Source organism: Myripristis murdjan, chromosome 20, assembly GCF_902150065.1.
Source record: "Myripristis murdjan chromosome 20, fMyrMur1.1, whole genome shotgun sequence".
In the NCBI taxonomy this organism is placed as follows: domain Eukaryota; kingdom Metazoa; phylum Chordata; class Actinopteri; order Holocentriformes; family Holocentridae; genus Myripristis; species Myripristis murdjan.
This window is the reverse complement of record NC_043999.1, coordinates 18,552,104-18,572,371: the sequence shown is the minus strand read 5'-3', so window position 1 is coordinate 18,572,371 and position 20,268 is coordinate 18,552,104. Positions and strand designations below refer to the sequence as shown.

Here is a 20,268-nt window from a genome sequence, read left to right as displayed (position 1 = left end):
GGCACCACAAGTCCCCATGCCACCTCCTCAGCACGCCAGCAAAGAAGATAACACTGGTAGGTGTAGGTGCCTTTTAGTTAACAGAGTCATACAAAAACAATACACAGAGGAACTACACACTTGCACCACAGCTTCACACAGAAGAGTGATGATTTGATTGCATTTTGGAGCAGCTACATACACTAAATTTGCATATTAATAAGGAAAACCTAATTTCTGAAAAACCACTCTCAGATGTGTAAAATCATACTAATATCACCCATGTATCACATGGAGACAGGTACATAGAAAAATTAGATAATTACTGCACAAATTAGTGTAATCTTATTAGCATAACTGGTTATGTTATGGTGATTATAACAGGACATTAGGCGACTAAAGCACCTCTTGATTAAGCTGGTAAGACTCTAGTATAAATCAGGATACACTATAACATGATGTGGTACATACTTACATGGTACAAACAAAACATGTTTGAGCACTAGGCAATTTTCAGTGCCAAGTGATTTCTAAGTGAAAGCACTAAGGAACACGCTTTGCAAGTATGAGCACATAAAAAGGTTAACTACACAACTGTCCACTTGTGTGTGTGTGTGTGTGTGTGTGTGTGTGTGTGTGTGTGTAAGTATCCATCACTAATTGAGACCTTGCATCCTTGAAATAAACCTATAAAATCTAAACAATCTTCAGGGGATCCTGATATCGGTTTGCAATGCTAAATGGTCAGAAGAGAGAGAGAGAGAGAGAGAGAGAGGGATATCCGAGTTCTGAGCTGTCTGTGGGTCAGTCTGAACAGTGATCTTGTTGTGGCGTTGGCTGAGGGCCATTCAGCAACACGTTTTTTGTCATCTCATGGGATCCGGCTGTGAATTGCCTCATTCAGCTGACACATGTGCTCAATATTGCCAGCCTTGCCAGCTTCAGTGTCTGTCTTTGAGCTAACAAAGGCAGGGGCATTCAGTCGTTTCAGTGTTTGCCATCTTTAGACCTCTCATTTAAGGGAGATACATATCAAATAAGGGACATACTCACTGTTTCCCCCATATTTCGTAATTTATATACATCATTCCGGCAGCATCATGGGCTATGTAGTGTCAGTCTACCATGTGGATATGTGGAGAGGAAAAACATAAATCAACCTTCTCCTAATAATTGATTTCAGTGCATAACTGTGGTTGTTTGTCCTCACTTACAAGATGACATTGATTTCTCATGTTTCTGCTGTATCACTGCATTATTATTAGGCCCTTGAAACACTTAAATGAAACAAGCCACATGTCTAATGTCTAACTGATATCTAAACTGCTGCGAAATGGTCAGAGCTAATTCCTGCATTTTATTCCCATATTTGGGAATAATATTGGACTCTACGGAGGGCGCAGGGTTGCCTCCCACGCCCCACCTGCTGTTCAAAATGAACAATGCACTCACTCCCTCCGTGCAAGCGGCGCAATAACAGCCAATGAAATATTCGCATGTTGGTGTGTGAGGTGGCTTCCAAATACAGCCAGTTGCTATTGGAAGCCAAAGATCGTGTATGTCAAGATCATTCACGACCAATGTTAACATAATCTACAGAAACCGGAAATTGCCCCACACACGGAGCCAAGGCAGCTAATGCGCTCGGTCAGTTTACGCAATAACCTTTGTGGGAAAATCATAACTAAAGCAGGACACCTGTGGAACAACATCCAACGTTAGGTCTTATGCCTTGACTACCTTTCAGCGTGCAGTACTCACAAGGAATTCAGCGTACGAACATTATGTGAACATTGATTTCATGGTAAACGTATTGATCCTATACGGTAAATTTTATATTGATAAAAGCAGAATTACAAAGCGTATCCCCAGTTTAATCGCTTCTTATGTGAATTTAAAGAATATATAAAGACTACCAAACTTATAAACACTAAAAAGGTAATAAAACTGTCGATCTGTGCTGTGAACTCTAAGGAATAAATAATTTGTTGTATTGTTCTCTAATTATTTGATATTAATGATCTATTTTTTCTATTTTTAACAGAAGTTTCATTTTTTTAAATTCATACTCCAGTTTCTTTGTGCAACATTATTTCGAGCACATATTTAAAATGTTTAGAATGTATTTTCAATAAAGACTGAAAAAGAAAACACTAAACATGTATTTGGCAAATAAGAGTACGCCTCCTACAGAGGAAAGAGAAAGAGAGATAATAGGTTGAACTGAGCATGTAAATTAAAAAAAAAAAAAAAAATCATATCTTGTCAAAAATGAAAAACTAACCTACTTTTAACTTAAGTACGTTTACTAACGGCCGGACTACTTAAACGATGGGCGGAAGTACACAGACGTGACACCTCTCTTGTCGCGAGGCTATTTTGTGGTTGCTAGTGGCAGCAGACAAGAGCGGATGATGGAAGAATTCGCAGGTGAGATATGTTGTGGATTCACGGGCATATTCTGACTATTTTTTTTGTAAAGCCAAGCTCTCAAATGATTCGTTTTTTATCCGCCATTCGTTTCGGGAGCTGTATTTGTGCTTGAAGCGACCTTCTTTGTTGTTTGGTGCCCAGCCTTAGTGAGCAGTGAGGTACGTTAGGGCCGAGGATGAAGCTAGCTCCGGTGTCTCTGACTGGGTGTGATCCCTACATCAGTGCTAGCCGCTGTTAGCCCGCTGCTAACGACTCGGCTCGTAGCTGGGTTGGTAATTGGCACCAGTAGAGAATTGTGGCTAGCTACAGACACAGTTTTATGTCCTTGAATTTAGCTAACTACCAAACCTTATGTTACTGCATGAGCCCACTCCCATTTCTCTCATGACATGCACTGTGTTGAGGCACTCTGGCTGGGTCATTGTGTCAAAACCTGTGACCAAAACGGCAGCCTTGAAGACAAAACTAACCATTGACTTTCTCTTAAAATATTGCCTGTGTCGTGCCCCCTCTCTTCCCTTTCCACCCTTATCATTAGTAACCTTATCTGTGGGTTCAGTTTGACTCCATTCAGTGTTAACGCTTTTAAATACATGATTAACATCGTTTTTTTTTTTGTTGTTTTTTTTTTGCCTCATATTTAGTTATTTTCCCCTTAGTGCCCTCACCTAATATAACCACACCTGTAGTGGTGCGAGAACCAGTCCAGTTCATATGACATTTGAGAGGGGCAAACATGATTCCTCTGTGTATTTTTTTTTTTTTTTTTTTTTTGAGGTAGACAACAAGAAACCTAATGTACCTGACACATAAACTTTAATAGTTATTATTGTTGTAATATTTTTTCTGGAAGTTTAAATTGCTGGGATAAAATGGACCCAAATTGATTAAAAGTGTTATTAAATTTGGAGATAACAGGAGGGTTAAAGACTGTTATTGACCATCATTATTTATCATTACATTTACTCTGGCCCCTGCATTGACTATATTCTCTGCCCCTCACTGCGGTTGTTACAGATGGTGAAGCTCCTCCTGCTGAGGACCTGATACCATGCAAAATCTGTGGAAGAAGATTTTTCCCCAAAGTTCTGGTAAAAAAGAAGAACCTCTTGGTTTGGGGTCATTTTCTGATATGCCTTGTTTTCCATTCATAAACAGCACTCTCATCAACAACAAAGAAGAGAATAAGATACAATATGATACAGATCAGAGTAAAATGGACAGGATTGGTAAAGAGGAGATGAATCATATGATGCACTGGATTTAGCTCAAATGGGGAAAAAAGCAGCTTTTATGGTTGTTATATTGTAATGCGAGGATAAATTTGGCATGTGGAAGAAGCTGCTGGTCATGTTAAAAGGCCTGTGTGTTGGTGGTATTTTCCACAGTGATCATCAGCTGACAGCATATCAGCTCTTTGGATAATATTGTGTCTCTGGCTGCGCTCCAGTCAGCCAGTAGGGACTTGTAAAGTTCATTTTGTAAGGAAGGTTAGAAATCTTACCAAGTTTGAATCAGAGTGTATATGATTAAAAATACCGACAACTGAAGACTGTGTGCTGAAAGTTGTTTTGCCAAGTTGTGGCTTAGGGGTGATTGCTGTCGTGTTATGTATTTCATATGTTTGGCAGGGCATCCAGTCACAGAACCCAGGCCATATTGATATGCTTGTAGGCTTTATATGTGCAGCTTTTCACTAGGAGATTAACTTACTCCAGAGAGGGTTTTACAGTGCCCATTATAGCAGTGTTACAATATTTAGTAAAAACTGTATAAATAGATATCAATATAATTGCTTTTACTCCACTGTCATTGTTATCACTGTCACTGTTACTTCATCTTGTAATACATGGTGATATTTTTGTGATGATGCTGCTTATCTGCTCATGCTAGATGTGCTCATCTGTTCAGAGGAATACAGCCTCAGGGTTGGAGCTCACCAGAGCTAATGTAACACAGCAGTGAAGTTAGAGGAACATTTTTCCTTGTAATACACACATACCTACAAATACATAAAGAATTAATGCATCAAGCATTAGCATTAACGACTAATGTGTATGGGTGTGTCTTGGGATATGCGCATGATAATGTGTCTATACAGGGGAGTTAGAGGCTTCGATGAATTTAGATGCATCATGTATTGGTACTGAAGCCACTTACTGAATGAGTAACTTACTGAATGAGTTGTATTCACAAATAATGCCTGGTTAGCTTTACAAGGAAATTGTCTCCTGTACACAGACACAGAGATTTTGAACATGTGTTTCAAGCTTGTAGATAGCTAGCGTAATAGAAAGCCACTAAACTGTGCCTCAAATGTATGTGTATGTGGAAACTGATGAATTTTCACTGTATTTAACTTCTTTTCCACCTGCAGAAGAAGCATATTCCCATCTGCCAGAAGGCATCAACCAAAAAGAGGAAGGTTTTTGACTCCAGTAGACAGAGAGCCGAGGGCACAGACATCCCTGCTGTCAAACCCATCAAACCAAAGGTAAGGCTACATCTAATGAAGGCATGCCATGACGAATTAGAAAGGAGAAAGGAGTGAGTCAAACAGTCGTGAAACATGAAGAATTTCAGTAATATTGTACAAGCTGTCCTCAGTATGTGTGTGTTTTGTGACACTTGTATTCTGTAACCTACAAATTACAGTGATATAGTTGTCTGTATTTCACTTAAAATACTGTAGTCTATGTTAGGCAAATGTTTTTGACAGTTTTAGTTGAAGTAATTGCTGCTAGGTAAGATGTGCTCTACAGCTTCCAGGCGAGATCATGAGTCAAGAGGCTTTAGATTTTTTTAGCTTCGTTCGCTAAGCATAACACAGGCCAAAGGGCTCAAAACAGCGGAGCTATTGTCATGCATTAACTTTGTGTGTTTTGGTCTGTCTGAGAGGAAGAATTCTTATTTTGTTCAACTGTTGTCCTGGAAGCCAGAAGAGGCGTAACTGATAAAATGTTTCAAACTGCAATGTACAACCTGTTGTTCAAAGGGAACATAGTATGATCCCTGTGATTAACAACCCACATTTTGCAGCTTTGCCATTCTAATCATGACATTCAGAAATTTGTGTTGCCAAATTATTATAAAGTTTAAACCACTTTCAATTGTATTTCAGTCTCAAAGTTCATCCTTCACTGAGAAAGTAAGTTTTTTCATTTATCTTTATTTTCTGTATCCATGCAGTCTAGTGGCACAGCTCTTCTGTATGCCTTGGCCTGATAGTGAATCTGTTGAAGGCCAAAAGGCATTCACCCACACTGTTTCTTTCTTTCTTTCTCAATACTGCTTTCCTTCATTTCCTCTGACTTGAGTAGTCTTGAACTACTTGTGGACTTACACCGCTGTTCTTAATGAAAAATAAATCACTTGATTATACTGCTCTTTGCCAAATGGCTGTAGAGAATTTTAAAGTGTATACAGTTGTTGTTATTGTTGTATTTTCTTAACACTCTGTTGACAATATTTCTTTCAATTTGCGTATTTAGGCTAATTCGTACCCATGTCTCAGATTACTTTCTAACAACCCACTATTAAACTACAGAGTGTAGTGTATTACACTACCTCTGGAGTTGCCATGTAGTTCCAATGTAGGTCACCTAGGCTGAGTCACATAGCGTCTCAGTCCTTCTCTGCCCAGTTTAAACTTCACTACCTGACAGGTGTTTGGATGGCAGGTCAAACAATGAAATGATGCTTTCTGTTGTCTTGGTTGCAACTGGCAGCTGTCAACTCACTCATCACTTCACTGCTAGAATAACAATAGCTTCAGATTGGTAGCCTGAGTAGGTCAGGTCAGCTTTACGTCACATAGGACTGTCTCACTATCAGATTGCTTGGCAGAATGGTTAATAATTTTCTGTAAGTGATCATTTTTAATCAAAAGTGATGACATATCATACAATCAGACTCTTGGATATAATCGCTTCAGTTCTTTTGATATCATGTTGCAGTTGTGTTTGGCAGGCAGACAGGCTTACTGAACTTGAGGACTGTAACCAAATAGGAGGAAGCAGGAAGTCAGTGCGGCTATCGTGTTGCCACAGAAGCATTTCTGATGACAGTGGACTACTTCTGTCAGGAGTCATCAGCTTTAGATACGATTCAGACTGGGAAGACAATGGGAAGACAGAGCTATATGCCGTTACTGTAATTTTTACATTTAAATGTTGGGAAGAAACAAAGTGCGCGTGTGTGTGTGAGAGAGAGAGATTGTAAGAAGTTGACCTCTAATCCATGAAAACAAAAATACAGCACTGATAAAAAAAATAATAGACTGCAGTTATCACAATATCCTGGCCAAAATAGTGTAGAGCATCGACAGATTTTAATCAGATATGGGATGGCAGCTATGATAATGTGCTGTCCTGTCTATGTTAATGTTGTCTGGTGGCTCAGACAGCAACTGTCTTTTGATTGACCAAAGCACAGTTAAGTCAGTAGCTGTATCAGTATCAGTAACAGTCATTGAATCAATACAGCAGAAGTTGGCAAAGGCTTTTTTTTTGCTACTGTTGTTTTTCTTTAAGATTATGCTTTCAGTATTTTTGCCTTTTATTAGACTACTTTGTGTAGAGAGAGACAGGAAAGAAGAGAGAAGTCATACAACAAAGATCTTAAGCCATATTTAAACCCTAACCCATTGCAACAACGTGGTATGTACCCCAGCTAGCTGTCTGTCAGGACACCATATACAGTACAGGCCAAAAGTTTGGACACACCTTCTCATTCAATGTGCTTTCTTTATTTTCATGACTATTTACATTGCAGATTCTCACTGAAGGAATCAAAACTATGAATGAACACATGTGGAGTTATGTACTTAACAAAAAAAGGTGAAATAACTGAAAACATGTTTTATATTCTAGTTTCTTCAAAATAGCCACCCTTTGCTCTGATTACTGCTTTGCACACTCTTGGCATTCTCTCTCTCTCTCTCTCTCTTGAGCTTCAAGAGGTAGTCACCTGAAATGGTTTTCACTTCACAGGTGTGCCTTATCAGGGTTAATTAGTGGAATTTCTTGCTTTATCAATGGGGTTGGGACCATCAGTTGTGTTGTGCAGAAGTCAGGTTACTACACAGCCGACAGCCCTGTTGGACAACTGTTAAAATTCATATTATGGCAAGAACCAATCAGCTAACTAAAGAAAAACGAGTGGCCATCATTACTTTAAGAAATGAAGGTCAGTCAGTCCGGAAAATTGCAAAAACTTTAAATGTGTCCCCAAGTGGAGTCGCAACAACCATCAAGCGCTACAACGAAACTGGCACACATGAGGACCGACCCAGGAAAGGAAGACCAAGAGTCACCTCTGCTTCTGAGGACAAGTTCATCCGAGTCACCAGCCTCAGAAATCGCAAGTTAACAGCAGCTCAGATCAGAGACCAGATAAATGCCACACAGAGTTCTAGCAGCAGACCCATCTCTAGTACAACTGTTAAGAGGAGACTGTGCGAATCAGGCATTCATGGTCAAATAGCTGCTAGGAAACCACTGCTAAGGAGAGGCAACAAGCAGAAGAGATTTGTTTGGGCCAAGAAACACAAGGAATGGACATTAGACCAGTGGAAATCTGTGCTTTGGTCTGATGAGTCCAAATTTGAGATCTTTGGTTCCAACCGCCGTGTCTTTGTGAGGCGCAGAAAAGGTGAACGGATGGATTCCACATGCCTGGTTCCCACTGTGAAGCATGGAGGAGGAGGTGTGATGGTGTGGGGGTGTTTTGCTGGTGACACTGTTGGGGATTTATTCAAAATTGAAGGCACACTGAACCAGCATGGCTACCACAGCATCCTGCAGCGACATGCCATCCCATCTGGTTTGCGTTTAGTTGGACGATCATTTATTTTTCAACAGGACAATGACCCCAAACACACCTCCAGGCTGTGTAAGGGCTATTTGACCAAGAAGGAGAGTGATGGAGTGCTGCGGCAGATGACCTGGCCGGTCACCGGACCTGAACCCAATCGAGATGGTTTGGGGTGAGCTGGACCGCAGAGTGAAGGCAAAGGGGCCAACAAGTGCTAAACACCTCTGGGAATTCCTTCAAGACTGTTGGAAAACCATTTCAGGTGACTACCTCTTGAAGCTCATGGAGAGAATGCCAAGAGTGTGCAAAGCAGTAATCAGAGCAAAGGGTGGCTATTTTGAAGAATCTAGAATATAAAACATGTTTTCAGTTATTTCACCTTTTTTTGTTAAGTATATAACTCCACATGTATTCATTCATAGTTTTGATTCCTTCAGTGAGAATCTACAATGTAAATAGTCATGAAAATAAAGAAAGCGCATTGAATGAGAAGGTGTGTCCAAACTTTTGGCCTGTACTGTAATTTCATGACTTCAGTCATTTTCAGATTTAACTGGGGTAGATGCTAATCTACCCCAATTACTTAAACTGAATCTGAAATAAATGGTGGACGTTGACACAAACAAGTAAATGTTCAGAGACTTAAATACACATATTTCTGGAAAAAAGTAAAATTAAAGTAACAGTATCTTACATTTACGCACACTCTGCAGGTGTATGACAGTTTGGGTTTAATCATCTGTGGAACATGAAATATTTGGGGATATCCTGTCTAAAGTAGGATACATCCATGCTGCCTTCAGAAACCAGCCAAATGGAGGCAGCTCAGCAGGCAGCATTTTATGTAAAAACTTGATTGGGACAGGACATTGATTGGTTGCATCGCTTTCTGGCAAACTTTTCCCGGAAGAGATTTGAAATTAGTAAACAGTGAAAACATTTTAATCAGCCAGATCCCTGAGTTATAGAATACAGTAATGATGTTAGATAGAAAACACTTCAGATTGTCTCAAGTGTTCAGTGGTCACTCAACATGGATGTAAACCTTTAATTCAAGTAAAGAAAAAATGTCACAATTGCAGTCAAAAGGTTCACCATGTCAGCAATAGCAGCTTTCTGATGTAGATTGCAGGCCAAGAAGGTTGCCTGGTGTAACAGTGCATCTCCTGTTGCCTCTTCCCAGGCAGAGCCGCCCAAGAAGCCATCCAGCTGGCGCAGAAAACATGAGGAGTTCATTGCCACTATCAGGGCTGCCAAGGGCCTCACCCAGACCATGAAGGAGGGAGGGCCCTTACCCCCACCGCCCCCTCCCTCTTATGACCCAGGTATCACTTCATCAAAAAACTAACTTTACTTAAAAAACAAACAAACAAACAAACTCAAAACTGTGAGGGGAAAAATAATCACTGAAATTACTGTAATGTTTTAGAATTACTAAAAGTACAGTCTGTTTGTTTTGTTTACCAAAGGCTGACTACTGTCCTGACTATTCATATGGCACCATGTGTATTGTCGATTTAGCACACCGCAGCCAGGTTGACTGCTTTTAGATGGCAATTGTGCTTCCAGGGGCAGGAGACTTAAACATTTAATTAAATTTTTGATTTTACTAATTTGCCACATTTTCAATTAAGAAGGAAATATGGAACAGGAAATGACTTTGCCTAAATTTGTGGGGGCAATCCCTTAACTGGCACAAGCATAGATAGATAGATAGATAGATAGATAGATCTTTATTGTCATTGCACAATCATATACGGTATAATAATGCAACAAAATTAGGGCTCAGTACTTTCGGTGCAGGGCAGAATAGAAAGCATCGTGCAACCTGCTAGTTGAATAGCCGAGTCTGGTGTAGATGGCTGCAGCCATGTCTCTGATATCAGAAAAATGCAGCAGTCACGGCAAAACTTGTTGGATGTGATGTGCAGGCACAGTTTGTCGATTTTGTTAGTTATGGACCTGGCATTGGAAAATGCTGGGAGGCTAAAAGGGTTGTCTTTTCAGCTGTGCTTTTGTTTTGTTACAAGGAAGTGGAAAAAAAGATCTGTTTAAATTAAATGTCTCACATTACAGGTGTTGTAATTGTTTGGTCAGTAAAACACAGGATTTATGGCATTGTAGAACATTAATATCAAGTTTCAAGTGTAGTTTCTCTTTACCTTTTCTGTGTTTAGACTATATCCAGTGTCCATATTGTCAGAGGAGGTTCAACGAGAATGCAGCAGACAGACACATTAAGTTCTGCAAGGAGCAGGCCGCCCGCATGCCCAACAAGGGCAAGTTGGGAGATGCTAAGAAAACTCCTGCACGTACACAGGTAGGAAGTGGCATGCACAGACTGCACTGGTGACCACACACACACACAGGGAGGACCTGAGTTTTGTTGTAAAAAATATTCTGCATGTTATGCAAGTGCAAAGCCACTATTATATCCATACTCTCTAGGTTGGGAGGATACTTTTTTAAAACATACAGCCTCATAACACAGCAAAATCCACTTGCATGAAAACAACACATTATAACATTTAAACACATAACTATACCCTGCTAAATTCTGTATTGTGCAACACGTAGACCACAAGTGTTCAAGCTGTATTCTTGCACTCTAGAGGGAGTGCTTGGTCAGGCTATTCTCAGTGCAAATGTTGTTACTCCTGCTGTATAATTTCAGAAATGCTGTTTAATAAACCTGCAACAATTTCTTCAGTATTGTTGTCATGGTGAGATGCCCACTGTGTAGCAGGCATAAAAATTAATAGTTACTTAGCAACAGCTATGGAGTAGAACTGGGGAGTTAAAATGGCCACCAGTAAAAATGGCGGGGTCCAAATGATTTTGGTTAAGAGCTCTGAATATGCCTGCCTTCACATTAAACTGATGAAACCTTGGGCAGTCATCATTTTAGTTAGGTTTTCCCATTTTTACCATAATGGTATAAAATTACAACTTGATGTTTGCTACACTATCTCCTCAAATCAGTAAATTTTTCACTTATTCTGTTTGTTGTAGCCCTGTGGCTGGGACAGTTTACAGTATTTACTTTTGACTTTGGGATTTTGAATGTATTTTTATTTTTATTGGTTTCATCACTTTGTTTTATTGATATATTAGTTCAGTGTTTTATTTTTGTCTTGATTGTGCAGCAGATTTTAATTGTTTTTTCTGTTTTTTCCCCTTTTTATTAATTTGTTATGTAATCTTAAAACATCATTTATTTCCTATCATCCAATCACTTTCTGTCTTCCTTTGAGCCAGTGACGGTGAATAAAGGCTCTAAATATACTGCTTCCTGTTTGTGTTTCGTCCTCCTGGCACCTGTAATTCATCTGACAGTGGTTGTTGCTCTCATTGTCCAGTATAAGCCTCCTGCCGCGAAGAAGGCCAACTCCCCTGCTGTGTCCTCCATCCCCTCAGCCTCCTCTCGTTTACCCCAGAGGTCAAGCCCTGGACAGTCCACTGGTGAGATCACAGCTGGATCAGAACAAATGACTGCTCCAAAGCCTTCTAGAAAAATGGGTTTGAAATGGTTTTGATTTTGCAGTGATTCATCTGCTTGCTATTAAGAATTTTGTCATGGCAACATGAACCTGTTGTAAAATTTAGCACAGGTAGAAACTAATACTACTGCTGAGCTCAGTGACACAATTTTAACATTGATTGCACTTATCCTCAAGCGCACTCATACTCAAACAAACATGTGCCATTGAGATATATTGGTCACCCCTGCTGTGGGATCAGCTCCTATGCTGTCGGTGCTCTTTTTTCATTTTGCTGTCGGATTTTACCAGGACAGTATGATTTCCAGTATTAGCACGAGTCCACATTTTGGATACTAAAGCATCCTCAAAATTGTATACATCACCAGCAAACTAAAAACAGTCAAGTAATTTTTATAGTCAACTGGCAGTCCAACATGTTGACATGTCTGTTCAGTTTTTGGACAACTCAATCAGACACACTCATCCACTCAACCATGGTGACAGTCTCTCCCTGTCTCTCTCTCATTCTCATTCTCACACACGTACACACTCAAACTCAGTCCCATTCTCTCCCTCTCATTCTTCATTAAAGTCAGCTGACAATGAAGCTAGCTTAGGTGAGCCTGGCCTGAGGGCTACGTGTGTGTGTGTGTGTGTGTGTGTGTGTGTGTGTGTGTGTGTTTTGTTTGCTTGTGTTTTTTTTTTTTTTTTTACATGGTCTATTTTTCAGATTCTGCTGTTTGTGTGAAGCAACTTCAGACAGACTGTGAAAGAGCAGAAGTTGTTCTCCATCGTATTATTTACTTTCCCAGTTACTTTATTTTAAAAACGTCTTACATTTTTTAAGATATAGTACACACCATGTCTTTATCAGATAGCTGTTTTAGGGAAACAGTCCAATCCCACCATGCCAATAATTCCCATCAGTAAAAGTATACTACAATAGTGGAATATGTTGTACAGATACAAGTAACAGGTATGGGAGTCATGAATTTGAGTCGGGGTTAGGATTAGTGCATTAACCACAACTGATTTACAATTCAGCAAGATTTTAGCTAATTTACAGTATTAGTCAATTTTTCTATTATATTGTTTATAAGAAATCAAACATACAGACATTAATAAATAAACAAAGACACTGAGAGATAATGGCGATATGCTTTTTTTCCCCCCAATTCACTTATCCTAATTAGGTTGCTGGGGTGGTGGAGCCTACCCCAGCGTTCACTGAGCAGAAAGTGGGGACAGGTCGTCAGTCGATGACAGGGCAGGGAAGACACTGATGGAAAAATAAATACATATAAATTTAAACAGGTGTTTTTCCTGTGCTGTACCTCCTTTTAATTAGTTTTTTGAAATTGCACTTTGGCCTTTACCTCTAAGTAGGTGTTCTAAACAAAAGTCATTATTACACAGCAACATGCCTCCATTGTGGGTTAATTTTATTCATTTATGTATTTTTACCCAAAAAAGAAAGAGATAGTGGTCTTTGGAGAAGGAGAAAGTCTCACTCAAAAATATCGAAACATTCAAGACAGCTGTACCCACAAATGGTTAAAAAGCCTTTATTTTGATGGCTAATTGTTAACTGAGCAATATAACAATGTTTCTGACTGCATGCCCTCATCAGGGCAAAGGTCCTTTTAATATTGTTAATGTTAAATGATTTTCTGTTCAAATCCATTGCTTTATTTGCAATGGAATGTCTCGTGAAAAGACTTCCAAATCAACTTTCCAACATCAACCGGGGCAGGAACAGCTATTTTAGTCTCTGTGGTTGATGACTAGGATTATTTCACATTGAATATGTGTTGTGCTGTTTCACTCCATTTTTCTCTCTTTCTCTTTGTCTCCATCTCTCTAGGAATCCCTGCTAGTAAAGTCTCCTCTGCAGGTTCAGTGAGGAGTATTCCCTCTGGCCTCACAAGCCCTCCATCAGGGTGAGTATATATACACGCACACACAAAGCATATTAAAAACTGTAAGCCTGCCAAGCAAACAAGAGGGAAAGGCATTTTCTGACTAGAGGTAAATGGGAATAACTTCGAAGGCGTGTTTGAAATTACTGGAAGGGATTTGGTTACACTTGTTGCACAGGTTAGATTTGTCATTGCTGGAGCTAGATAATTTTATCAGTGATCTGTTTAAGGAAGAGTTTTGAAAATGACTGAGGTCAGAGACACTATGGAACCAAGGTGGTTCACTCACTGGCTACTTCCATCATTATTCTGGAGAAAAATAAGCAGACCTTGGTGCTGAAACATAATTGGGTTGGACATGTTTGTTTTTATACCAGTGGAAGTGCTGTCATATCAAATGTGTATGACCTCAGCAGCATGCCATGATTAACTCCACTGTTATGCTGTAGAACTTTTTTTTAAAAACTATTATGTCTTCTGGGTGCAATTTGATGATGTAGACCTGTTGTTTTTAAACGTCCAAGTTAACATGCATCTGTATATAGCATTGCCTGTTATTGAATTTATGTAAAGCAACAGACTAATGGCCACAGCATGAATAGCTAACATTAGGACTGATTAGGACCTCGTCTCTCATTCATTTGGACCTGAGTTGCACCTCCTCCCTCCCCTTCAGTTATGTTTGCTGAGGTCATGAGGGGGATGTGCTTAGAAACTTGATTCATCTTTACAAGCCCAGCCCTCCTATTAACTCTACTTTTAACACATTCTCTTCTTCTCTTTTTCTCTCCTCCATCTGTCAGTGTGGGGAATAGGACTCAAGCAGTGAGCTCTGGCTATGGGTCTGTTAGAAACACTCAGTCTGGAGTTGGACTCAACAAGAAGAAAATAGACAACTACAACTATAGGTGAGCCAACATTCACTTTTGATTTTTGATATCTGCAAGTGAGGTCAAGAGAAAGTCACAAGAATGAATAATGAATGAGTTATAATAGTGTTCATTCATATAGTAATTTATAATAATGAACATTGAATATTTAAAAAAAAAAAAAAAAAAAAAGATGAACAACAGAATTTCAGAATTTGGTTGGGATCAATAAAGTATATCTATCTATCTATCTATCTATCTATAGGTCCCATGAAGGGGTAAAATTGTTCTAGTGTCCTGACCTCTTGTTGCTAGTTGCTGTATTGCATGCAGCTCTTCTGTTCATATTTAGTCACAAAAACACTATTTAACAATTATGTTGAAAAATGGAGAATTTATTTTAAAGTTTCCCCCCCTTTGAAGTTGGACAGGTACCTTTTCTGACTTTATGGTATATACCAATGGGTATATTGAGTAGAATGGTGCCCAAAACAAGGAAAATGTAAATATGATTATAATTTAGAATCTTCCCTAAATAATGTATTTATAATAATATATTAAATACATCATAATAATAATGTGTTTAAATAATGCAGCAAGGAGCAAATGAAAATTGTATATTCCTGAATAACCTGAACATTCAAAAAAGCAATTTTTTCGGCAATTGTTTGATCTCTAGCACTGAGCCAGTATGGATAGCCCTGTAAATATAATTTAATCACAAATTAACTTAATTGTTACAAGTACTTTTCCCAGTTCCCTGCAGTTGCACACATTTTGAAGGTTAGCTTAAGGACTTAATACGCCTGCCATCTGAATACTTGCCTCTTATGCATTGCGCGACTTGTGGTGGTATAGTATTTGCACACCATATCACAATGTGTACAATGTGCCTTATACTATTTCAAGTGAGATACATAATCAGTGTTGGAATTTCTGTGCCAGGCTATGTGAAATTACTTAACTCAGAAGCTAATCTGTATGGCTCACTATTGTGTGCAATATACATAGTGCACTATTATTAGTTAAATATTGACTTACATGACACACTGCATGGCACCACACAAGTCAGTTGGAAATATGGACTAAACACAAGCTGTTAGTGAACATTGCAGTAGCTCAAAATTAAGTGTTAGTAATGAGACTGTAAAGCAGTCTCAATTTTTTTTTTTTTTTTTTTTTCTGGAGATGTCTTTGAGTAGCTCGAAAAATCAAGATCCTTTATTGCCATTTGCGGACAGTGCATTGTTGGCAAATGACAATCATTAAAACCACCATCAATAAAACTTTTCATGTTCAGTTTACATTGCTGGTGTTAACACCAATTTGACACTGCTTTATTATTAATGACAAAACAGTGTGGGTTTGTAACGTTGATGCTTTCCTTTCTCTCTTGAACCTCTCAGGAATGATGCCAACAGTGAAGTGGACAATGGTGGAATGAAGAGCAAGTTCTGTCACGCGTGTGGGACCAAGTACCCTGTAGAGTCTGCCAAATTTTGCTGCGAGTGCGGGGTCAGGAGGATGTGTATCTGAAAGAGGACAGAATTGAAAAAACAGACAGTAGGGATGCGCCGATACTGACACGGGTGTCAGAAAATTGCCCAAAAATGAATACCCAATAAACAGGATCAGGAATGATAGCAAAGCCTGACCCTCTTCTTTTTCACACACAGGACGCACCATTTGTAATGGATAAAACTCAAAAGATGGATGTTTGTTTTTTGCTAATTTGGCTTTTTTTTTTGTCCAGTGAACACAAACTAATCTGGTCCAAGTTTGTACCATTACATCAAGAATGGATCAGACACTGGCAATAATTCATAGTTTAATACTCAAGAGTCACTATCAGCAGTTAAAAACTAGTATTGGTGCATCCTTAGATGAAAGAATAAGAGTAGAGGAGGTGGAGAGAAGGGGAGGAAAGTACATTTAAAAAAAAAAAAAAAAAGCTAGGAACTCAGTTTAAATGTGAAAAAGGACATAAAGGAAAGGTGTGTGGGGATGTGGTAGAGGTGGAGAGTGCTTGTTTTTGCCCTTTTATACCAATCCTTAACCAACCATAATCTGCAGTCCATTCCTTTCTCCCATCTCCCTCTGTTCCCTCACATACAAAACATATTAACGTGCAATATGATTGACTACTGAAAAGACAATGTATTATCGTAAAGATAAAGATTTTGGAATTTGGAAAAGGTTTAATATCATTTTGACAGGGACCAGTCCAAGATGAAAGAGCTGTTAAATATCAGTGCTACCTTTTGGGTGATTGCACGTTACTTCACTGTTTTTGTCCAACTCACTCAATACTGTCACCATTGGCCTAACATTTCTTGACCAGGATTTTTAAATGTAGCATTACTCAAACACTTTAATTCCCTCTCATTTTATACAATGAAATGGGTTATTTATTTTCTTATTCTTTTGCATTTGATTTTTATTGAATGAACAGTGACTCGGGATCATTTTTAGTGTGTGATCTACAGAAATGCAATGTGTTTTTATTTGGATTTGTATGAAATCTTAATGCACCTGAATATGGTCCATGTGTTTTATTCCCTTACAGTGTTTCTCTAAGTCAGTGTTCAGTTGGACATGGCAGGTATCCAGAATCATTAGTACTGTTCTGCCACAGGCCTTTCAACTGTTATGGGCACAGTTCAGTATGTGCTACAAAGGTATGTGTTAGAGAGAGATGAATATTTGATCTGTGGCCATTCAGACTTATTTGATGTGCATACTAATGATTTTAGGCATTCCTTCTTTGTCCTTTCAGATTTTTTGAAATCTAAATTCTTTCAGTGACTTCTTTAGGCGCCCCTATGTGGTGCTAGATTCAATGTCAACATTGGGCTCTATCTACTGGTACTACACTAAGTGAATACAGTCTGAGGCACATGAAACTTAAAGGGTGGTCAAGCCAGCTAAGCTTCCACATCCACAGAGATACTTGAAGATAGGTACTCCAGTCCAAGTGGAGCCGATTAGTACTAACATTTTTAGCATCAAAGCAGATTTATCACATTTATCTAGCAAAGGAGGCAATCTTTCTAATGAACATGCCTCCTTGGAGCAACACTATTTTCCATTCCAGCAACAAATACTTAGTCCCACACATTACATTTAGACCAGAAAAAGTGAGAGGGGACATGCCTCTACTTGAGGTGCATGAATATTGATCCTGTATCACTCTACTCTTTCTGTCATATCACTATGATTCGTTATTGTATTACTTGAATACTTTGAGGAGTTTGTGTGAGCTTCCCTCTCCCAGCAACACCAGAACCAAACACTATTTACTGTACATGACAAACAGTGCTTTAAATGGATTGGCTAGGTGTGTTTGCCTATACTGGACACAGTGGTTGTTAGCCCAGATACAGCTGTGCACTTATTACCATGTATATCCACCATCAATAAACTAATATGAAGAGAGCTGTGATGAATTTGTGTGTCAGAGAGAGAGAGAGAGAGAGATATTATGGCATGATTTTTCAAAAACGTCCTAATTGCCTGGAGAACAAACACCAGTTTACCATGAACAACCACATCATTAAGCATTAGGGATTTCCAGCATGGCAGTGAATGCACTTAATTGCATTTAGAGCTCTTAGAGCTTTTTCTTTAAGAGAAAATTTTATAATGTCCAAATCACAATTTAAATCTGGCTTTATATATTTGATAGCGTCATCCAGCCCACTGTGCTGTATGGTAGTGAGGTTTGGGGTCCACTCAGTCATCATAGCTATACCCACGGGGACAAACACCCGATTGCATCTCTACATGCAGAATTCTGCAGACACATTTAACATGTACATAGAAAAACACCCACAGATGCATGTAGGGCAGAATTAGACAGATACCCACTGATAATAAACTTTCAGAAGAGAGCACTAAAATTTTTTAATGACCTTAAATCCAGCTCCCAAGACACCCTTCACTCAAAAGCCCTCTAAACCTAAGAGCTGAGCCCAGAGTGAGCTGAGACAGTCCCGTGTCAGCTGGTGCTGAGACTGACTGTCCCCTCTCACACACACTCCAAGCTCACACTGCTCTCCCAAAACCAATCAGAATAAATCAAATAGCACAATGTACAGAAAACCATATGGAACACTGGGAAGAAGAAACTAAAAGCCAAAGTAGATAAGAATGCTACCTCGCCCTAAAAAGAGATTATGAATTGGCAGAATCTCTCTGTACTGTCAGAGACAGAAAGCAGAGACAGATCCAAGTCCAGGCTCAGTGGCCACCAACTGGCAATCGAAAAAGGATGACACGAAAAAATCATGGGTTGATCAGGGCTAATCTTGCTGCCCAATATATATCAACATGCCACAACCTGAGAGACAGTGAACAACCTGGACACACACACACAGGATATACTCTATGTATATCTAATTAATAATTGACAAATCTTAATTTTTATGTTTGCTGAAATGTTTTATATATTGTTTAATGTTTAAATGTTTGGTTATTATGTCCAAATTTTTGAAGAAATTGTACTTTGTTGCTTTGGCAAAATTGTTCCTGTAGAGAGAGAGAGACAGGGAGTTGTCTATACTGTTGTAGCCGGTAAACAGGTGTAATGGGAAATTACAAGGCAGTGCCCACACAAGCTATGTGTTGCATAACACGATATAATGTTTTCTGTAGAAAAGAGAACGTTACAATACATGCTTCACATACAGAAAATTGGCTACATGGCTATGTATTGTGCATAGTCTCTGAAGGAAAGGGAAAATAGTTGCTACACTAAACATGATCACTGAAACTGGAGCAAAGGCAGCATGCTTATCCATTCTTTGCTACATAAACCAAGAAATGGCATGCTTAAAAAGTGATGTAACAAATATGGCAGCGGAGTGTTTCAGCTCCCAAAGCTATACCCCTGATAAGGTTTTCTTTGAAAATACAACAGGTACTTTTTCATCAAGGCACCAAATATAAGGAGGAAGGAAGTGTCATGCATGTATCACAAAGCAGAGCCAGATCTGATAGCTGAAATCAGCCAACTGTGGAGGAATGTGCTTTTAAAATGTCAATCACACTCAATGGTTAATCAACATAAAAAACAGAGGAGCTTTAAAACCAAGATAAACATTTCCCAGGCCTAGTCAGTCTTCTCCAAAGCAAAAGCAAAACTGAATTTGAGCACCTTGATACGTAGTCATGGGTGTACAGTCAACAACAAGAGCAAGGAATAGTCATAGTATATCTCCTAAAATCCAATGTCTTAAAAACATCCCTTTTAGATGCACATGCTAACTCTAAAACCATAGTTTAAAATTGTTAACACCTGACAGCTTTGCATGGTTTGCTGCTCATGAGTTCATTATACATTCCTGTGAGCCGAGCATGGCCATGGCTGGAGTATGTTACATGTTAGGTCCTGTGCACATGGTGGAATACGATGTGTAGGAGCTCCTGGACCTTTTTTTCTCCCAGTTGGCTTAGTAGCTGGTTTATATGTAGCTTGGAAACTCACCAGAGTTAAGGGTCACAGAACACTTGACAGTTGAAAGAAAGATAAACAACATTGACAGGGTAGCTTGAATGAAGTGGTGACTTCCTCTTGTGCATCAAACCAATGCACAAGTCAGAAAGTTGGGCAGGACGAGCTTCAGCAAGTTCTATTTCTTTTCCCTTAGTTGTTTCACAGTCTTCACTAGTTAGTCTCAGTTGTCCCCAGCTGGGACTTTGAACTCAGCACATGGTAGCACTCAGTCAACCAAACCAGGATCATCTTGATTTTCTTGATTTTGCACGTTTTTT

At 39.1% G+C, this 20,268-nt stretch overlaps 1 protein-coding gene across 1 annotated transcript; it reads left to right on the top strand.

Annotated features, from left to right (window-relative positions):
* The first annotated feature begins 2,279 nt into the window (after nt 1-2,279).
* zc2hc1a (zinc finger, C2HC-type containing 1A) lies at nt 2,280-17,931 on the top strand. The gene is made up of 10 exons (XM_030079042.1): nt 2,280-2,409; nt 3,430-3,503; nt 4,790-4,906; nt 5,534-5,560; nt 9,410-9,551; nt 10,404-10,546; nt 11,586-11,688; nt 13,573-13,648; nt 14,431-14,535; nt 15,903-17,931. The coding sequence occupies exons 1-10, from the start codon at nt 2,391-2,393 to the stop codon at nt 16,030-16,032; spliced, it is 936 nt and encodes a 311-aa protein (XP_029934902.1). The 5' UTR covers nt 2,280-2,390; the 3' UTR covers nt 16,033-17,931.
* The last annotated feature ends 2,337 nt before the right edge of the window (nt 17,932-20,268 follow it).

Bases quoted from the DNA above. Each gene is read 5' to 3' on its own strand.
- zc2hc1a (XM_030079042.1), top strand. The intron at 3,504-4,789 runs GTAAAAAAGAAG...TTCCACCTGCAG, and splicing joins GATTTTTCCCCAAAGTTCTG to AAGAAGCATATTCCCATCTG. The intron at 4,907-5,533 runs GTAAGGCTACAT...ATTGTATTTCAG, and splicing joins TCAAACCCATCAAACCAAAG to TCTCAAAGTTCATCCTTCAC.